This window comes from Anser anser, assembly GCF_964211835.1.
Source record: "Anser anser genome assembly, chromosome: Z".
In the NCBI taxonomy this organism is placed as follows: Eukaryota; Metazoa; Chordata; class Aves; order Anseriformes; family Anatidae; genus Anser; species Anser anser.
Genome location: NC_139723.1, coordinates 88,282,498 through 88,302,950, shown reverse-complemented (window position 1 = coordinate 88,302,950; position 20,453 = coordinate 88,282,498). Strand labels below are relative to the sequence as shown.

At 38.4% G+C, this 20,453-nt stretch overlaps 1 protein-coding gene and 1 long non-coding RNA gene across 6 annotated transcripts in view; one reads left to right on the top strand and one right to left on the bottom strand.

Moving 5' to 3' along the window:
- The first annotated feature begins 58 nt into the window (after nucleotides 1-58).
- LOC310889644 (protein ERGIC-53-like) lies at nucleotides 59-20,071 on the top strand. Its single transcript, XM_083817450.1, has 14 exons — nucleotides 59-295; nucleotides 1,495-1,649; nucleotides 1,738-1,845; nucleotides 4,520-4,581; nucleotides 5,337-5,436; nucleotides 6,937-7,060; nucleotides 7,441-7,499; nucleotides 8,089-8,221; nucleotides 8,918-9,111; nucleotides 9,229-9,299; nucleotides 14,455-14,608; nucleotides 15,310-15,431; nucleotides 17,074-17,142; nucleotides 19,458-20,071. The coding sequence occupies exons 1-13, from the start codon at nucleotides 97-99 to the stop codon at nucleotides 17,108-17,110; spliced, it is 1,518 nt and encodes a 505-aa protein (XP_083673576.1). The 5' UTR covers nucleotides 59-96; the 3' UTR covers nucleotides 17,111-17,142; nucleotides 19,458-20,071.
- The window catches only part of LOC310889651, a 41,639-nt gene continuing 29,413 nt past the window's right edge, over nucleotides 8,228-20,453 (bottom strand). For all 5 annotated transcript variants that reach the window (XR_014576685.1, XR_014576686.1, XR_014576687.1 and 2 more), the window contains one exon: nucleotides 8,228-8,722. This is a non-coding gene — a long non-coding RNA (uncharacterized lncRNA). The remainder of the gene's footprint in view (nucleotides 8,723-20,453) is intronic.

Sequence of the window (20,453 nt, the reverse complement as noted above, 5' to 3'; positions counted from 1 at the left end):
CCCCGCCCCGCCCCGCCCCGCCGGGCCCGGCCCCGCGCTCGGCCAATCGGGCGGCGCCCTGTTGGCTGTGCCCGGCGGCCGGCAGCACGGCCCAAGATGGCGGCGCGCGCGCGGAGGGGCGGCCTGGCGGCGGCTCTCATGGCCGGTGCCCTGCTCGCCCTCGGGCGGGCGGCGGCGGAGGGGGGCCCGGCGGCGCCGGCGTCTCCGCACCGCCGGTTCGAGTACAAGTACAGCTTCAAGGGGCCGCACCTGGTGCAGGCGGACGGCACGGTGCCGTTCTGGGCGCATACGGGCAGTAAGTGCTGGGCGGGGGGCAGCCGCGCAGGGGGCTGCGGCCGGCCGGCGACGGCGCCCGGGGAGCGGAGCGGGCGGGTGGGAGCCGCCGCGGGCCGGGGCCGGGAGCCGTGGCGCAGGTGGCCGGAGCCGGCCGGCCGCGGCCGGGCAGGTTGCGGGCTCGTAACCGGGGTCGGCGGGTCCCACGGCGGCCGGTCCGGGGGCAGGAGCCCGGCTCGCGCGGCCCCGGCCAAGGCGCCGAGGAGCCTCGGCGGTAGTGGGGAAGCGCCGGCGGCCGCTCGGGAGCTGCCTGAGACCGGTCCGGAGGTGGCGACGCGTCCCTGCGGGCAGCCAGCCGCCAGCCCCCGGCCGGCCGCGGTGCGAGGGCCGCGCGGCTCGGCTCCGCCGGGCTCCGGAGCGGCGGGAGGCGAGGCTCCGGAGGGCAGCGGCCCCTGGTCGCCGGCGAGTTCTTCTCCCTCCCAACGCCCCCTCCCGCTGTGAAACGCACCGGTGCTTTGGGCCTTCCTGGCCGGTAGCTTCGGCCGTAGCGGTAACTTCTGCTGTTTGCTTTCTGCCAGATTTTAATTTAGCTCGTTTTGGTTAGCTCGAGGATATTACGTTTTAGCTCTGAAGGCTATTTGATGTTAATGTTAAGTTACAAGTGACAGGAAGGAACCTGTCTACACGTTACGTTCTTGCTTGCTTTTTAAAGCCAATTAGATGTTATTTCATAAGTATGAATGACTTCTCACTCCTCCCTTCTTTTTCCCTCAACTTGTGCCTTTTTTTCTTTTAAACCGCTAAGCAGAAAACTAGAATATCTGTTTGTAAAAAGCAGGAGGGAAAACAGTGATTTGTGGAAAAAATCCTACAGTGCTTAAGGCAGGAAACAAAACCTGACTTTTTTTTTAAATTTAATTAGTACCTTAACGACCAGACCCATGTTCTGTTCAAGCTGTACATCGCACAACCAAATGGAAGGTGAACAAGTACTCTGTAAAAGAACAGTAACTAACTTCTTAGCAGTAAGGATGGTGGGTTTGTTTGTTTGTTTGTTTTGTTTTAATTCTCAAGTGATTGAGTACTCCATTAAAAAGCTGTTTTGAAAACTAAAGCTAAAGTGACTGGACAATTTTGTTAATTTAGAGGACTTGTTAAATGGCTGGTTACACATTCACAATACTTTTTGTTATATTTAATGTTGGTTCCTTTCTTTTCTAGATGCAATACCAAGTGCAGATCAGATTCGAATAACAACGTCTTTGAAAAGCCAAAGAGGATCAGTGTGGACAAAAAACAAGTCAATATTCGAATATTGGGAAGTGGAAGTGACCTTTCGAGTTACAGGAAGAGGCCGCATTGGAGCTGATGGACTGGTATTAAAAATTTGATCTAAGTTTAAAAAATAGACATACTTCATAAAGTGGCTCTTGGCTTACAGCTCTTAATTTCTTTCTGCAATAGGCAATCTGGTTTACGGAAGAACAAGGCATGGAAGGTCCTGTTTTTGGGGCAGCTGATAAGTGGAACGGTGTTGGAATTTTCTTTGATTCCTTTGACAATGACGGAAAGGTTAGTTGGAAGTAAACTCTTCTAGCAGAGAGAGAAAATTGATTTCCTGCCTGTTTGATACATATAGCTTTGTGGGGAAAAAATAGAATGCCATTTTCCTATTTCCCCCCACCTTTCGCTTAAAGGGCTGATTTAATATAGTCACGTTTTTCTTAATATAATTTCAGCTTGACCTTTTCCACACACTTTTTCAAGTGTTTTTTTTTTTTTTTTGGGGGGGGTGGGGTGGGTAGGGAGTTCAAGCTTCAAAGTTGGAGTGAATGAATCTACTGAATATTAGCTCATCTGTTAGGTTCGGAGAGAAAATACATTGCACGTATGTATAAGCTGAAATTTGGAATGTCCATGCACAGTTCGCAGTGTTGATAAACCTGAAGAGTTATACTTTGGAAGAGCCATGTTGCGCAGAATATGCTACTGTGCAGATTTGTGTCTCTTCTCAGAGATGCTCTTTTTTGTGGAACAAATCTGCCTTGAGCAGCTTGGTAGCATCTGTGTCAATGATGATAGTTGCTGTTTTTTTTTTTTTTTTTTTCCTACTTTCATCTAAAATTCAGTAACTTTGCTATAGGTACCTGCTTTTGAGTTTTTTGAGTTTTCAGTTTTCCAGTCCAGAATGCCTCGAAGGTCCTCGGAAACTCTAACAATATGCAGTTGGTCTGCTTTGCTTTTCTGGTACTGCTTTGGCTTTTTTCCACTGTTCTAGCTACTTATTTGTAGGTGTAAAGGTTTAGTGTTTGTTTTTTTTTTTTTCCCCCTGCAGATGGATATCAATATACAGCAAACTTAAAAGCTGACAGGCTGAAGGTGACATTTATAATTTAGATCTTGAAAGACAAGAATTAGTGTTGTTCAACTTGCTAAGAATTTTAAAATCTTTTTTCTTCCTCTTCTGACTCCTGGCCGGGTTATGGACTTTTGCATAGTTTAGCTGGCTGAAGAGGCCATCTGTCAAAATTTGCACATGGATGGTTCTGTTTGCCAGGACTTTGATGGTATTGGGATTAAAATCGTGATAAGTTTAGTCACTGTGATGTGAAATCTTTTTTTAGAAAGTGATGATGTGTCACTTCTAGTCAAAACGAAAGTCTGTGTCATGCCTGCGTTGGTCTGACGTGTCTTAAATACTAGAGTCTGTAAGACTTTTTTAATGATAGCCTGTTACTTTCTTCAGTCCCAGTGTGGAGAAAATCTTCCTGGTATTGTTTTTAGTATGTTTGCTGGAAGGTGCCTGGGATGTAGCTGAGCATCAGCCTAATATGTTAGCATCCAGAAGTAGACTTCACCTAGTACTTCAGACTCAAAGTGCCCTAGTTATGAAGTTGATTTTAAAAATTGCAAAGCCTATTTTTTTCACTTCTTTCTAAGGCTGTAGGCTCTCGTAGAGTTGAATTTTTATTTCTCTGTAGACATGGTGAAAAGAGCTTTTCAAAAAGGAAAAAAGCAGTTTCATAGCTCTGAACAGCTGAAATAGTAAGAACCACGCTAAATAGAATCATAGAATCATTTAGGTTGGAAAAGATACTACGTTAGTATCTGTCTACTATGCTCTAAAGGATACTAGGCTTGGGTTGCGTTCATTAATGCTATGAAATAGAACTGGTTTTACACACTTTCTGCAGAATATATGCAAATATGTTTGGAATAATACAGTAATACTGTTGTTACACTAAAAAAGACTGTTAAGAAGATGCTGTTTAAGTATTTCAGTGGTACTGAGCAGGTGTAATGCTGATACTGAAGCAATTCGTCTAATCAAAATCCATTGCTGAGAAGTAGAACCTATGGTGTATTTCTCTACACCATGCACAGTTCTGTTGTCCCAATATAAGTAATGAGGGAAAGCAATCACATGCTTTAGTTGTAGTGGTCTCTTAAAGTATTAAAGAAAAAGGACCACTTGCTTCCTGTCACTGTGAATAGAGAACGATGTCATTTCTTGGATTCTTGAAATCCACATTTTGTTTTCTTAACAGTTGGGAATCTGTCCAATTGGACAGTAAATTCCTGTGGGAAATGATGAATGGTAATGTTGAAGGGAAAGTAGAGATTATCTCTGAAAACTTGTGCTCCTATAAAAACTAGAGTTAACTTTCTAAACTCCTGTAGGCATCTAGAAGAGCACTGTAAATTTGTTCTGCTCTTACCGTTTCAGCTTGTTCTCATTTTCTAGCAGTTTAAATAACTGGGGATATGTTTGACAGACTGTGTTTAGCCAGTGACGGATAGATCCTGAGTTGTTTTTTTTAGTGACTGATAGAGTCAGCAAGATGTCAACATACAGCCTGTTTGAATGTTTTTCTGAGTTACGTAGACAAAGTCAGATGTCGTAAGTCATCTAGGAGTTCTAAGATCTGTATATCTGCTACATACAAAATCCATAGATAAATTTATATTACTGCATTTATCAAATGATGCTAATCAGTAGCATAGCCAAGAACTTATTTTTTTCCCCACCCCTAGCTATACAAAGAACATATCTGTCTCTTGTAAAGTATGCAGTATGACACGCTACTTCAGTCATCTCGCTTTCTGTACTTCAGGATGACATAAGAATAACAACACCTGTAGTGTTTTTGTAGCCTATGTGCTTTATCACAGGAAGGCCATCAGTGATGTCACATAGTTCTCTTTGAATTAAACTATCCCATTTGTTTGCTATTTGTTTTTCTAGAAAAACAATCCTGGAGTGATTATTGTAGGCAACAATGGAAAACTTCTGTATGACCATCAGAAGTAAGTTTATTTTCAATGTTGACTTAATGACAAATGTTTGTTTTTGAATGATGAAGTGTTGCATGAAACTCTCTGAGAAACTTTTAAAGGCTTATTTTATATGGAACTCTTCTTTTTATGTATTCCTTTACATCTACGTTTTTCTATTTGTTAAAACACTGTTTTAACAGCACAGGAATGGGCAACTGATGGATATTTAAGCGTTATGTGGCCTTAGGTGTGGGTGAACTCAGACAAGTGGAAGTACAGACTTTTTACCTCGTCATTGCTTATGGGTGTGTTCCATACACAGCTTATAGATGACAAGAGTGATTAGCTGAAAACTAATTGATTCTTAGTAAATTAATTGGTTTAATTTTGATTTCTGACGGTCTATTGTCAACAGCACAGTTACTTTTTTGGGGGGGGGAGGGGGAAGGGGGGAGGTAGTTCTGGGAAGAGAGGCATTTAGTTTACCTGGTGTGGTCCAGCCTATAGTTAGTTTATGTGTGTGGGAATATGTCTTAAAAGCAGACTTCCCCATTGCTGTTTCTATCTATAGTGTCCCATGTAAAGCATTTAGTACTGTTGAGCCCAATACTCAAGCTCAATAAACTTGAAAAGCTCAATACTCAGTACAACTGAGAGACATCTTTTGCAACGGCTTTTACATTTTGAAAAAATAGTGTGATGCTTCTTAGTGATACAATGATGCTTTTTTGTCTTAGCTGATAAATCATAAGATATAGTTTTATGCAAGTTGTCTTCTTGCATAGTGATGGTTCCACTCAAGCATTGGCCTCATGTCAGAGGGATTTCCGTAATAAACCCTATCCTGTTCGAGCAAAAATTACATACTACCAAAAAACACTGACTGTAAGTACTCTGAAATGATCTAATTAACTCATGTTTCTCAGCTTTTCAAGTGTGAGATTGGGGGATTTGAAATAGTTGCTACAAAGGCGTCGTATGCGATTTTCAATATTCTTGAAAATGTTGAGCTCAGTAGCTTGGAAGCTGGAATGAGGTGCAGTATGTGCAAATACTAGACAAGTTCTTTCAGCACATCTGTAGCTTTCTGAGCTGACTTAGCAGGTATTGCTGATTTTTCTGACGTTACATGGGGTTCAGTCATGCTGCTGTATTCATATGTGCTCCGACCCCTCTGTGTTGCTGTTGACCGGCCTGTAAATGTGTCCCAAAGCCAGCATATGTTCTTCAACTTTCATGCAGTTGAGCAGTCCCTGAACTTGAACACATTTCTCAAGCTGATCAGAGAGCTTCCAGTTGATTGTAGGGGATTCTTAAAATATGATTAAGAAAAGAGCTCTTTGACAGCACACTTAAATTTGTTGCTTGAGAATTCCCACCTCCAAGAAGCAGTAGGGCTTTGAATGTTAAAGAAGATAGAAAAACACTGGTGTAAGGGGGTGTTGAAGACTTCTTAAATACTATTTGGATGATTGTGAGTGCCTCCTAAATACGGGGAGAAAAATGGTAATGTGGTGCTGGGTTGGGACAGCTATGAAGTATTTCTTTCTTGGCTTCTGATTTCTACTGAAAAGATACTGTTCATAGGCATTAGCCAGTTACAACATGCAGCTATCATTTTTTAGTAAAAGTTTCTCTAAAAGTAAACATGAGGGCACCTAAGAGTGGACCTTGTACTCTGTTGTAATGCTAAAAGCTATGTGTTAGACTTTAATGAAAATTAAATTGCAGACTCTGAGGATGCTCTCTTTTTGAATGTGCCTAATCCCTGATGCCTTATCTAGAAGCTCCTCACCCAAGTGGTGTGGCTAACCTTAGCAGTTCTCGGAGTGCTTTGGTGGAGGAAGAGAGAATCTCTAAGCTTAGGATCAATCGAAGAGCAGTAAGGATGACTGTACTAGACTGGACCAAAAATATGCGTTGCCCAGAGTCTTATTGGGATGTATACTTGATAGATTGGCCTTTAAGGATCACTGAGTCAGGGATATCTTCAACAGGAGTTAGTATTATTAGATCTTGATGAATTTTTCCATGTGTTAATTTGTTTTGCTGTTTCTTAAAACAGATAAGTAAGTTTTTATATCTCTTATGTCTGTATAGTATGTCCTCTTAAGCGATGAATAGAAAATATGGAATTCTGTTCATGTTGAACTTTGAATCAGGCCTTTCTTCTTTAAAAAAATAAAAGTAAGCTTATGCATTTCCCTAGTAGAACCTTCTTCAGAAATGAAATAGCTGCTTTCAGAAGCCAAAAAACTATGAAGTTGCCTGATAAGTTGTATTTGTGTCCATTAGTATGAATTAACAAAGCAATTAACCAGATCTTGCTGAGTAATTTCTCAAATAGATTTTTGTGGTTAAAACTATAGGTGTTTGTTTTTCTAGGTATTAATTAACAATGGATTTACTCCGGATAAGGAAGACTTTGAATTTTGTGCTAGAGTGGAAGATATGGTGTTGCCATCACAAGGATATTTTGGAATATCTGCAGCAACAGGGGGACTTGCAGGTAGAAAATGTTAAATTGTAGTAGACAGTGTGGAGGCTTGCAAGAGACTTTTTTTTTTTTCTTTTACGGCTGGTGTTGATCCATTATACTAATTTTTGATCTAATCTCTTCCTGTTTGAACTAATCTCCTCCTGTTCCCAGATCACTGAAATGCGTAGATCTTTTTCACGCCTAGAACAGAAATACCTTTAGTTTGTCCTGACTAAGATGTTGATCAGTCTCATTTGCTACTGCATAAACTTGGGAGGGCTTTGGGAGGATACTCTTAGCTGGAGACCCTTTACAAGTTGGAAGGTTGACCTGAAAAGTTGCAGGATATTTTATAATATTTAACAGCACTCTTTAATATTGTTGTTTTTTTGTTTGTTTGTTTAATCCAGATGACCACGATGTCCTGTCTTTTCTGACTTTCCAGTTGACTGAGCCTGGGAAGGAAGTAGTAAGCGTCTCTATGCATAACTAGTACAATATGCTAATACATGTTTTATGTATAGCACCAGATCTTGGCATTTTTTTCTGCAGTCATAATTAGCATCCCTGTTTCTGAATTTTGGCATGGAGCTGTACTGTCATCTGTTTTGGAAAAATAAGATTAATACTATAACGTTTCGGTAGTTTTTTAGTTACATTTAAGACCAAAACTCTTGAAGTAACACTGAATCAACGATAATCCTGATATTAAAACAAAACATGCAAAGAAAACAAACAAAAGTACACTTTGGAAAGTGGACAAATTTGTTTTCGCTTTCAACTTTCCATTCCTGTAGAACACTTCTGTACTGTTAATCCTCACCTATTCTTGTAAAACTTGACTTCTTTATAATTGCAGAAAGTACGCTTTTTGGGAAGAAGCCATGAGTTTCCATGTGAATGTCTGGTTTCTTGCTTCTATCTTAATATATTAATGCATTTCACAAGTTGTCATGCCATCAAATCTGAAGTCTAGACAGCATTTGCTGGACAGTGTGTGATTACAGGAGTGAAAGAAAATCTTTTCTCTCGCCCATACCTTTGATAATGTTTTAAAGCCCACACCAGATGCAGAAATTCCTCAAAAAGATAAAGAAAAGTATCAAGAAGAGTTTGAACACTTTCAACAAGAATTGGATAAAAAGAAAGAAGAATTTCAAAAGGAGCATCCTGATGTTCAAGGACAGCCAGGCAAGTTATTTGAGCAGTTTTTGATTTCTCAAGGAAAATACTTGCTTTCCAGGATGTTCAAAACTAGGGCCTGATATTGTGGCATGCTGATCTTACAAAGCTCCTACTGATTTTTGTATCCCTGTACCATATTTAAGAATCTTTGGTCTTGTGTTTGTGAAGTGGTTTCTGTAATATGAGATCTCTTTACTCCTCTCTGTGACTTCCTGAGGAGAGGAAAAGGAGAGGGATGTGCTGGACTGTGTTGCCTGGGAGCTGATGGCAGGATGCATGGGAATGGCAGAAAGCTGTTCAGATTGAATATTCGGAAAAATTTCTTCACTGTAGGGGTTGTCAAACATTGGAACAGGCTTCCCAGTGAGGTGGCTGATGCCCCAAGCCTGTCAGTGTTCAAGAGTCCTCAGTAATATACTTTAACTTTTGGTTAGCCCTGAGGTGGTCAGGCAGTTGTTCTTTGTGATCTTTGAAGGTCCCTTCCAACTGAACTATTCTGATTCATGCCTGTATTGAGAAAAAAACAAATGAACAGAAACATATATAGAATTTAGAAATATATCCAATTACTGGAAGAAATATATTAAATTACTGGAAAAGTATGTTAGTGTGGAAACTTTAAGGGTGCAAGAAAAATGATGCAGTGCAACTTACGATGAATGCATGTGTGTTAACAATTACCTGTGCTTTTTTTTAAACCAGCGGATGATCCTTTTGAAACTGTAAATGATCGTGAACTGAGGCAAATCTTTGAAGGGCAGAATCGAATTCATCTTGAAATCAAGCAGCTGAATAGACAATTGGACATGATTCTGGATGAGCAGAGAAGATACGTCTCTGCAGTCACAGATGAGATTGCTAAAAGAGGAGCTGGTGTTCCAGGTCAACAAGTACAGGTAACTCAAAAAGTAAACTGCAGTTGATATCTCAGCCTAATTTCGAAAGGGCAATCAATTACTTTTTCTAAGATATGTTGATTTGTTTTTCTCATCCTTTCCTGCCCCTGACACCAGGTTTCCCAGCAAGAGATTGATACCGTTGTGAAAACTCAAGAAGAGGTCATTCGACAAGTGAATGAAATGAGGTAAATGCTTTCCTTTCTTTTCTAAATATTAAGGCTGTGTTTTGAATTTTATTAGTTTCCACCTTTTAAGCCAAATTTATTATTTCAGTAGGAGAATATGGGTAAACTTGAAATTTCTATATGTGTTCCTTAGTGATGATTGTTCAATTTCTGTAATAAACATAAGTTTGTGTCCATACAGTGGTTAAGCCCCCTCATGTGCAGCACTTTATCATGAGGTTCTGCTGCAAAAGCAAGGTAAGGAGAGCGCCTTTGGAAACAGTCGGTATCTGTAGAATGGCTAGTTTGGTAACCTGCTACCTCATGAAAATTCCTTGCTCTGATTTTTAGAGCATTGGTAACAACATGAGCATGAATGCCTTCACATTATAGCTGGTGAATCTTAAAAAAAAAAAAATAATAATGCTGTACTGGAGTATCTTGTCATTTTATCAGGAGTACGTGGACAATAGGAGTTACATAATATATAAGATATAATAGTTTTTTTTAGTGTAAGCAAAACCTGTTAAGGCATGTAAGTCTTCTGAAGGGAAATTTTGTGCAAAGAAAATGTGCAGATTCCATTTCCACTGGGAATTGTTATTCATGGAGTATATGAAAAGGTGGTTCTGTTTCTAAGAGCTCAAGAACAAACAACAAAAAAAAAATCCACAGATACCACTTAAAATAAATAAATAAATTAAAAATTTAAAGTCTCTGAACTACCAGGGGCAAAGGGTTGTCATCAGTGATGCAAACTTCAGCTGGAAGGCAGTCACTAATGGTGCACCTCGGGTTGGTAGTGAGGCCATTATTCTTCAAGCATCTTTATTAATGATGTGGACAGTAAGACTGGGTGCATCTCCAGCAGTTTTACAGGCGATGCAAATCTGGGAGTAATGTTTGATACTCATGTGGTTGTGCAACCATTCAGTGAGACCTGGACAGGCTGGAGAAGTGTTCCAAGAATCTCATGAAGTTAAAGGCAAGTGCAAAGTCCTGCAGCTGTGTAACTCCATCCATCAGTACAGGCAGGGGACTGATCATCTGGAAGGCAGTTTTGTAGAAAAGAACTTGACTCCTGGTAGACAAGAAGTTGAATGTGGGACAGCAGTGCGCCCTTAAGTCAAAGACCACGAACGGCATCCTGGGCTGCATTAGGCAGTGTTGCCAGTGAGTCAAAGGTGATGACTCACCTTTTACTCAGCATTGGTGGCACCACATGTGGAGTCCTGGGTCCCCCAGTATGACAGAGGCATGGATGTACTAGAGGGAGTCCAGTAAACAACCGTGAAAATGATTAAGGGCACACAATGAAAGATGAGGGAGCTGGGACTGTACAGACTGGAGAAAAGGCTCAGCAAGGTCTTAACAATGTGTGTAAACATCTGATTTTGGAGGTGATGGGGGCTGGGGAAGATTTGGGGTGTGGGTGGTAGGGGAAGGAGGACAGAGCCAGACTCTTCTCACTGGGTACCCAGTGACAGAATGGGAGGCAGTGGGCACAAACCTGAAATACAGGAAGTTCTGTTTGCTCTTCAGACGTAGAAAACAAAATTTTGCTTGTGATGGTAGTGAGACAACTTCTAGATTGGTTGCCCAGAGAGGTTTTGCAGTCTCCATCCTTGGAGGTGCTGGAAACCTGACTGTGACTGAAAATACCTTTTTTTATTTAGTGATAAGGGAAGTTGTCAAAAAAAAGTTTTTCTAATTTGCGAATATTTAATGGTCTAACGTTTATTTGCTGTGTGAAAACTGCCTATCAGCTGATACTGATGCATCTTTTTGTAGCAAAAGATAATCACAGTAAAGGAGACTGACAGACACAGAACTTGCCTGATTGAGTTCAGTTTTGTGTCAATCTTGTGGGACTTGTCGGAATCAAACGTTAAGGCTCCTGATTTTATTTTTGTCTTGTTTTGTCTTTTGTCAGAGGACTTTTGCCAGGACTTTTAACTTTCTCAGGAAGCTTCTGTATCTGCAGGGACACTTGCAAGTTCCCAAATGATTAATAGTTCAGCTTTTAATGGTTTTTTTTTTTTTAAATTGATAGAGAGGTATGCTGTACTTTTCTAATTAAGTTACCAAATGAAGCAAAGATCTCCATCTTTAAGGTTCTATACTGCTAAAGTGGGTTTGAGAAAATGCCTGTCTTTCAAGGGGGTGTTTGTATACTGCTTCCAAGATGTTTAACAATAGCTGTTAGCTGGAATGTCTTTAAGTTGGTTTACCACTTCATTTTCAGAAGTTAAAATATTTTACTATTTTTTGTCTTAAAAAAAATCAATTCTACAACTTGATATTGTAGTGTATAAGCAATTGGTTTTTTGTTGTTTTCTTTTTTTTTTTGGGGGGGGGGGGGGGGTGTTTTTCCCCTCTGGTATTAGTTCAGGGGCAGATCTTGTCATTCATCTAAGTAGGTCAGGTTTTTTTGTACAATGAAGATTAGAGTGCTTCTGTTTTTTTTTGCACTTGTTCTTCCACGAAAGCTTTAGCATTAATATTCTTGACAAATCTTTATACCTTACAAGCAAATTAGATTTTCTTGTTAACATTGGCGGTCTGCCCTTTCAGTGACTACTTACTAGGTATGAGCTTGTGTAACGTCTTAATATTTTTCTTAGATTAAAGAAATGTTTTATTTATAGATAGAAACGAACAGCCCGCTGTTGGTATTGCTGGTTATCCCAGAGGAAAAGGACTTACTGTCTTAAGTAATTTTCTTGTCAAGATTTGGGGATTTCTTAATCATCTGATTACAGAAGAATCTTGCATGTTCGTACAGTAGAAACAAACAGCATGATATTGTTTATGCAAAAGTAAAGTAAATTAAATTTGATACAGACCATGTCTATTTAGGGAAGTTATTTTGCTTTTAACAAAGTGGATTAATCTGGGGGAAGGCGGGTATGCCGATTTCTGTTCATTACGTAGGGATGCTGGTACAAGGAGAGGGATGTACCAAATGAGTCTCACTTGCATTCTAGCACTGAAAATAGTGGGCCAAGATAAACAATGTGACAGATGTGGATGAACAGAATTACAATCAGCATTTATTAGGCAGTGGTCATGCTGTTCACTGCATGGGTTTCCATGGGTTAGTTAGGAAAAATTTCCAGTGGAAAAACTTTCTTCTAAAATAAGTTATTACAACACTAATTCAAAGAACAGGTAAATATTAACCAATTGACTTTATACAATAATAACATAAAAATATAAAACTTCTGGATTATATGCTAATGCTATTTAGGATATGTTAATTTAATTCATGACAGATGGAGTTGTTGTGTTTTTTTTTGCATTAATTTTGCCTGTATAAATACTATTGGTTCAAAGACAAAAATAGTAGAATGAGTGAGAGATGTCTTACCTATCTTTGTTTGCAGCGGCTTGTAGAAGCAAGCAGCTGTCTTTTGTTAAACCCTTTTGATAACTTTACTTCAGTAGCTTTGTTTTTAATATTGCAAATACTGAGAGTTTTGCAGAAATCCATGCATGCCTAGAGTGCAGCACAATATCTGTATTTAACAGAAATAAAACTGGAAAGTGGGTCGTCTTCCAGTGTGCTGAAGTGGGATTGACTTTTCACAGACATGGCAGGAAAAGGGGAATTCTTGGATCATTATTGGAAGTGAGGAGAAATCTTTTTTTAATGGATATATGCAGAATATCGATTGTCTCATGTGAAGTTGATTATCTGCGTGATATTTAAAAGGAAAAACTAGTAGTCTTCCGTTTGGAGAAGAGTATATCATTAATCCAACATTTAATAGGGGCTACAATTACTAAGTGCCTCTTTTTTTTCCTCTAAAGTGGTGTATCTGCAGCTTGATATAATTGACTAGATTAATTCAACGTGTAGCTCTGACTTAGCATGTAGTTACTTCAAGTAGTTGAGCATGCTGCATAATTTTTGCCATGATGAGACAGCAGCTGTGAAACTAATATAATACCGTATCTGTGTTTGCAGTTTTTACTTAGATTTGTGGTAGTGCCTTTGAATCTGTATGGTACTTTTTTAAATTCTGTGTTTTGAACTTTAATGGCATGAAGAGCAACTGATGCAAAGCTAAAAGATGAGCACCATCTTTATGAAGATTCTTTGTAAACACTTAAGTTTTGATGCTTAACTTGCAGTTTTCATAATGAATATAAACCATTTAAAATCAATAATAAAATTTTGTGTAGCGCTTATGTATTGTTTTTACCGGTTTTCCCAATGAATGATATTCTAGTGTTTTTTTCTTAAGGTGCAAGTTAAATTGCTGACCACTGTACAAAGAGTTAGGACTTTACCTTGAAGGCATCAAAGTAAGCTCTAATCTGAAGGAAAATGTAAAGTTTTAAGTAAATTAAACAGGAATCCAAAGACATACATTTTGATTGCTTATTCCGTTAATAACGAAGAGATTAACATTCACATGATAACTATTTTAGCTGAAAATAATCCTCTTTGCAACTGAAAAGAGACATCACAGTAAGGGAAAACTATATAAACATATTGACTAGGACTAAGTGTTTTTCTCTCACTGATTAGTTCACCTCAAACAAAACTGGGTATGGAACCTCAACTTTTCAGGGATTTAATGTGATTTGTTAGAGCAGCAAAATGAATTCACATGAAGACAATATTAAGTATTATGACAATGCATATGGGAAATGAGTTTCTCATATAAATGATAATCATGAAACAAGGATGTATCTAAATCTTTTCTTATCCCTAAAGCCTCTTCTTTATTTTTATTTCTTACATGACTGCTTTTATTTATTTATTTTTATAAAACAGCTTTGGCTTTCTTCGAAGATTGTATTATACTCTGTTTATCCTAAAGCTTTGGCAAGAGCCTTAGATAGACTTGTTTTAGACTTGATCAGTCAAGCAAAGCAGATGTCTAGCAATAGAATATTTGCCAGATCTTGTTTTCTGTGTGACTTAGGGAGGTAGCGCACTATACAAATTGAAACTGTCTGTAGAATCACATATTAAAGGCAATAGTTTGGTTAAGGAATTACCTCTTGAGAAGTATTCTTGGAAGCCAGAAAAATATTTTCTGCCTTTTTGGGTACTTGTGTATTTCAGACTAATTTTAATGGACTGAAATGTGTGCAACATAAATGCTGTTTATATAAATAGTGTTTTGTATTGAATGATGTTTTGTTGTCCATCTTGCTTTAGGAATTCCATGGCTGATACTCTGAGGCTGATCAGTGGAGCTCAACATCCTGGTTCTGCTGCAGGAGTCTATGAAGCAAGTCAGCACTTTAATGACATCAAAGAACACCTTCATGTAGTAAAAAGGGACATAGAGCATTTAGTACAACGAAATATGGTAATTTATGTGCTGTTAGTGTAAAGCATGACTGTAATGCTTTTTTATTTGGCTGTTGGTAAAAAGCTGGGATAAGCCAGTATGCAATTTACAGAGCAATTAATCCTTCATTAAGCTGCTTCGCTGAAACTGCACTGCCCTGACCCAACTGCATGATCTGTGTCTTGATGAGAAGTTTTGCACAAAGAGCATGATTTTTAGTCTAGCTTCTTGTGGAAACAAGGTCAAGCAATTAAGTTTTGTAGGTGCTTTTGTGTTTGTACCGCTGCGTAACAGCTCTATACATAGGAGACTTTTTAAGCTTCTGCATAGAAGGGAGAGGTTTAAACAGGGGAAACTTAGGAAAGCTCTGCCTAAGATACGTAAATGTTAAAGATGACTCTGTTAACATTCAGGAACACCTTAGTCTTACCTAGATAGCAATTAAGCTGACTTAGCTTATGAACCCATACAAGGTTGTTCTTTCCCCTGTGGTCCATAGGTTATCGTTAGTCAGCTTATCTGAGAAACAAAGGGGAAAGGGGAAAGTGAAAAACAGGGAGTTAAATTAACTTTCTCAAAGTAGTTGTCGTTTTTGTCTGTTTTCTGATTATGTTTCAATTTTTAGATCATGGTGCAAAGATCTCGTTTTGTTTCTTGCGTAGCAATCTTTTGATGGCATGTTGTTTCTCTTCTCAGATAACACTTTTCTTATTTCTTAGCCATCCAGTGAGAAATCAAAGTGTCCAGACTTGCCACCATTTCCATCATGCTTATCTACAATGCACTTCTTCATATTCATAGCGGTGCAAACAGTGTTATTCATTGCTTATGTCATGTATAGGTAAGTATATCTTTCTTTAACGACAACAGGGCAAGTGATTTTAGAACTTCTGAGTAGAAATGCAATTGCGATGATATGATTATATTAATCTTCTTTAAAACAAGCAATCGTTCAGATTGGAAGAGACCTTTTGAGGTCTTCAGTTCAGCCTTGTGCTCAAAGCAGAGTTAACGCTGAATTCAGAGCAGGTCGTTTAGTCAGACTGGTCAGGTCTTTAAAACCTCGAAGGATGGAAAATTCACCTCTCTTCTGGACCCATTTTCCAATATTTAATTACTGTAATGAAGTTTATTTCCCTCCCCCTTCCCCTATATATCTAGTGGGAACCTGCTCTGTTTCTACTTGATTGTTATCTATCATTGTCATAACATGCATCTCTAAATAAACTGCTCCTGTCTCTTCAATGACATCTTCTGGGTATTGGAAATTGCCATGAGACCTCTCGAAACCTTCTTTTGTCTAGGATGAACAAGCCTAGTTCCCCATGCCTCTCCTCCTGAGGCATGCACTTCAGCCCCTGACCATCATTGTGGTCCCCTACTGGACTTACTGACGTTTATTAATATCTTAACAAAATCTGACGTGATCTGAGTTTTTGCTACATGTGGCTAACAGCTATTGTCCGATTTGACAGATTTGTCAGTGAACTTTTTTTATGATACATATCCTATGTAAGAGAGAGATGAGGAGATGCCAATGTTTTATAGAGTTCTTAATGTTGGAGGGGTGTGGTTTTTTTTTGGTTGGTGTAGTTCTGTTTTTACATTGGGATGTTTGCTCTGTTCTCTTCTTCTTTGTAACGTCATAATGTTCAAATTAAATGTCAGTGGAAAGGAAAACCTATTGAGAATATGGACTTACTTGTTTGGTGGTCCTGTCTCCTGTTTCTCTCATACATGGACTCTTTCTGGAATAAAAGGACCAAAATAGCTGCAGTGCTATTCAAAGAGAAGATGCAGTTTGCTACCTCTGTGGAAGGATAACTAGTATTAATATAATGTAAATGCTGCTGTGATAGCATCAACTTTTATTGTATGTTTGCTGCTCCACAAAGTGGAGAGATTGTTTTGTTTTGTGTTTTTTAAATTTGTCATGTTATGTCATCAACTGGGAAATGACTTCCAAGATAAATGAGGAGCTGGTCACGTTCAATTCTTTCAGATGCCATTGTACTTCTATTTTTTTGTGTGTGTGTCTGTATCTACTACGGTATCTGTATCCACTAAGGAAAATAATTATTTTCTGTGCCAGCGTGAAAAAGTCCTATTTCAAGCAAGTTCTTATGCTGCTTAATTGTACGTTTCCTCTTCTGTCGTGATCTTTAGGAAAATCAGATATAGAGAAGCTTTAGAGAAAATCAATTAGAGAATTTTAATAAATTAATAAGCTGTTCCATAGTTTTTCTACCCAGAATGTTTCCATGTGATGCAAAATTGGAACTACAGTCATGCTTCCTTTATATTCGTGAATAGAGTAAATTATATACTGTTTTTGTGATACAACTTATGTTTGATTTCTTTAAGCTTCTGTTGAACGGGAATGGAATCTTTTAATCGCAAAATAAAAGAACTATCTATCTAAACCAGTTAGGTAATCTTCTACTGTACATACTTAATGAATTCTCTTCTGGTTTTTCTTTCAGGAGTCAACAAGAAGCAGCAGCCAAAAAATTCTTTTGATGACCTCTTCCTTTTGTGTGTACATAACAGCAGTATGTATGCACAGAAAATCATACAGTTCTGTAAATGAGGGAAAACTTAGTGTTTGATATACTTCAATATTGTAAATTATTTAATTTTGGTAAACCACCTTCTCATTTCAACAGTTAATATTGAAGTTAAAAATGGACTGGGGAGCAGCAGAGCAAATGCTAGGTAGGGGAAGGCTGCGGACCCTATCTAGGGCTCTGTTCTCAATGAGGTTTCTGATAAATACTGGAAGGTGTTTACTGTACAGTGTTTACTGTATTCCTCTTCTTTTGTTAGAATTTCAGAGGAGGGATTTAAAATAAGCATGTTTGGTGGCTGTTGATAGTGGTAATTTGTGAATTGATGATTTGTGCAGAAAACTTGCCACTAAGTATCCATATCAGATTTAGAAAACAACAACAAAACACACACAGCTCTCCAAAACCCTCTAAAACCAAAAATTTAAAGCAAAACAAAACTACACCTCTCTATTGTGAGGGAGGAAAACTTGTTATAAACATTTCATTTCTTTACTATTTGGATCTAATGGCTTAAGAATGATTTTGGAAATTCTAACTCTTTGTGATATACAGATTTTAACTTTTCTTTAGTACATGGACACAAAGACAGGTCTGCTTACTGTTAGGTTAGACTGATACTTGTTATATAACAAACTATACAAGATAAGCAAACAAAAGCTTATCTCCTTATTTTGGGTTCTGTTTTTAGGCAGTGAGCAAAAACGCATGATCAAGTAGTTTCTTCAGATTTCTTTTTTGTAGTTTCAAGTCTGTCTGTAATTTTGTTTGGAGATTTTTTTGGAACTTTTTCAACAGAGATGCCATTGCTTTATACCACTTTCTATCTGATTTTAAGATATATTGAATTTGGAAATATGCCTTTACTGTTATAAAGCTGTCTTGTGTCTATCATGTATCAAGTACAGATGCTTTGATTTAAACATTGACATGGCAAGTATTCTAAACTACAAATATTGAATGTGAGTAACTTTCCTTGCAAGCTGTTGCCTCAGACATGTTTGTTAGTCCAACAGCTATTGTAGAACCAGTATTGTGTATCAATTCCTGGTTTAATACCAAACGTGTAAGATTGAACGTGTGTGTTTTTTTTGATGTTGCTAATTAGATGAACATTTGTTTCAGAAATGAAACAAAGCAGAAAGCCCAAATTAGAAATGTGAAATTAATTTGTTTTGACTTGTTTACATATCTGTGGTAACTTTGTCTTTAAGTTGTTTACGTGTAGAGTTAGAATAGTTTTGTTTTTCTTCTAGTTCTGTAAAATCCACAAATGTCTCTGGATGTTTCACTTTTAATCCCAAATTTGTCTGAAAACCTGCAAAATTTTTCTGGAATCTAGTATACTACTCCTGCAGTTCTCCAGTCTGTTCCTTTAGGAGTGCAACGCATGCTGCCAAATTCACTGTTACGAAGAACACTTTTAGCATTGTGCCTGACAATTTGGAGAAATGATAAATCTATGCAATGCATTTTTTTACTGAAAAGGCAGTGCCCAAAAAGTGGGTGTCTGTGCTATACCAATAAAATTATACTACCTACACACCTATTTACATAGCTACGCTATGTAGTATACTGGTATAGTTTTATAGATTCATTTCTGAGGTTGAGATTTTGGTGTACTAATTGGAGAAACTACTGCCTCAAGCTCATCTTGCTGGATAAATAGGATAAGTCAATGAAAACCTTTTCAGAGAATACAGAGTAACGCACAGGAATTTATCTATTCAGTTCTAACACCAGCAAATATTTACAGGTGCCTTGACTCCAAGCTATTACAACCCTGACTTTTTTCACTAAGCTTAATATATTTTCTTAAATTGTTCTGAAGATACATGTTGTTGTTCTTGTCAATTGCTAGCTTTCTTGCATCAGTGCAACACCTAAATGAACTCCCTCCCTCAAAGCAGGCTTTGCAAGACCCTTTGTACAGAAAGGCTAATGACTGTATTCTAATGAATTAGGTGCATATAGGTCTGGCGTAATGAGGAACAGCTCCAGTGTATGCATTGGAGGAAGCCTGTATTTCTTGTTACTGTGAATTTCTCCAATTATAACTCTTTCAAAACTGGACGCCCCATACTGTTGTGTGTTTTTTTGGGAAAAAGGGAAGGATGGGGCTGGGGGTTAGGGATAAACTTGAATCTACAGTCGTATCCCATATGGGGTTCAGCTTCTCTGTTTACCCTGCTAGTATATCTGACCTGTCTCCCGTGTGGGAACCATTTGCATTAGGGAGCAGAAGGTCTGATGTGTAACATCCTACAAGTGATAACTTTGCTTCATGCTTCATTTCACAGTCATTGCTCCTTGGAACATCAGTAATTGCTTCACAACTCACTGGATCAAAGGAAAACTCCCAATTACCCAGACCAAATTTTGTCCTGGCTGCTCTTGAAGTGCTAGCAACAAATCTGGATTTTAAGAATTTTTGTCAGTCAATGTAGCCTTTTGATATGGCTGCCTACAAGAAGCTTCTCTCAACACCGATAACGTGTTTCATTTTGCCAAGTAAGAGTTCAGGACTAAGAGAAGAAGACAACTTGCAATCCAATTTGACAATACGAAGGGAGAGTGAATCTAATAACAGTATTTGAAGTGTAAACGATAAGCGGCAAATACTTTGCTGTCACAAGGGAATCTCATTGTATTAGAGTATACTAAATAAATGGTCATACCTGAATCTTTCAAGCAAAATTCAGTAGTTCTAAATTACCTAACTTCCTGTTTGAAGAAAATCTGACATTTATCATTGATTGCATCAATTACTGTAACACAGAAGACTGTCTACTGTTTTTTTTTTTTAAAAAAAAAAACAGCTGACATTTCCATATGTTTGTTTCTAAATGATGTAAACTGGTGGTTGGAGTTTGGAGATAACCTTATTTGAATAAAGATGCATATTTTTAGTAAACTTCTTTCTTTTAATCTGGTATGTGTTACTGAAGTCAAAGTCAGTGTATTGGAAGCATTCTTGACGCTGTTCTTCAGAACAAAAAAACACAACTCAAACACAACTCTAATCAGAACCGGATTCGCTCAAAAGCTTGTGTGAAGAGTATCAGATATGTAGGGTCAGGTGAAAAGTACTGTGTCAACTTCGAAGTCTCTTAACAGTAAATCAAGTTGTTTGCTGGCTGCTTTGATCATACAAAGTACCTAATTTTTTTGAGCTGACGATTGCTGGTATGTCTGTAGTTCATTCTCAGAGTTCCCCAAACTGCCCTCATCTGGGTGCTCTGCCCTGGTTTATTAAAAAACAACATGTCTACCAAAACAAGATAGTCTCAATGGGT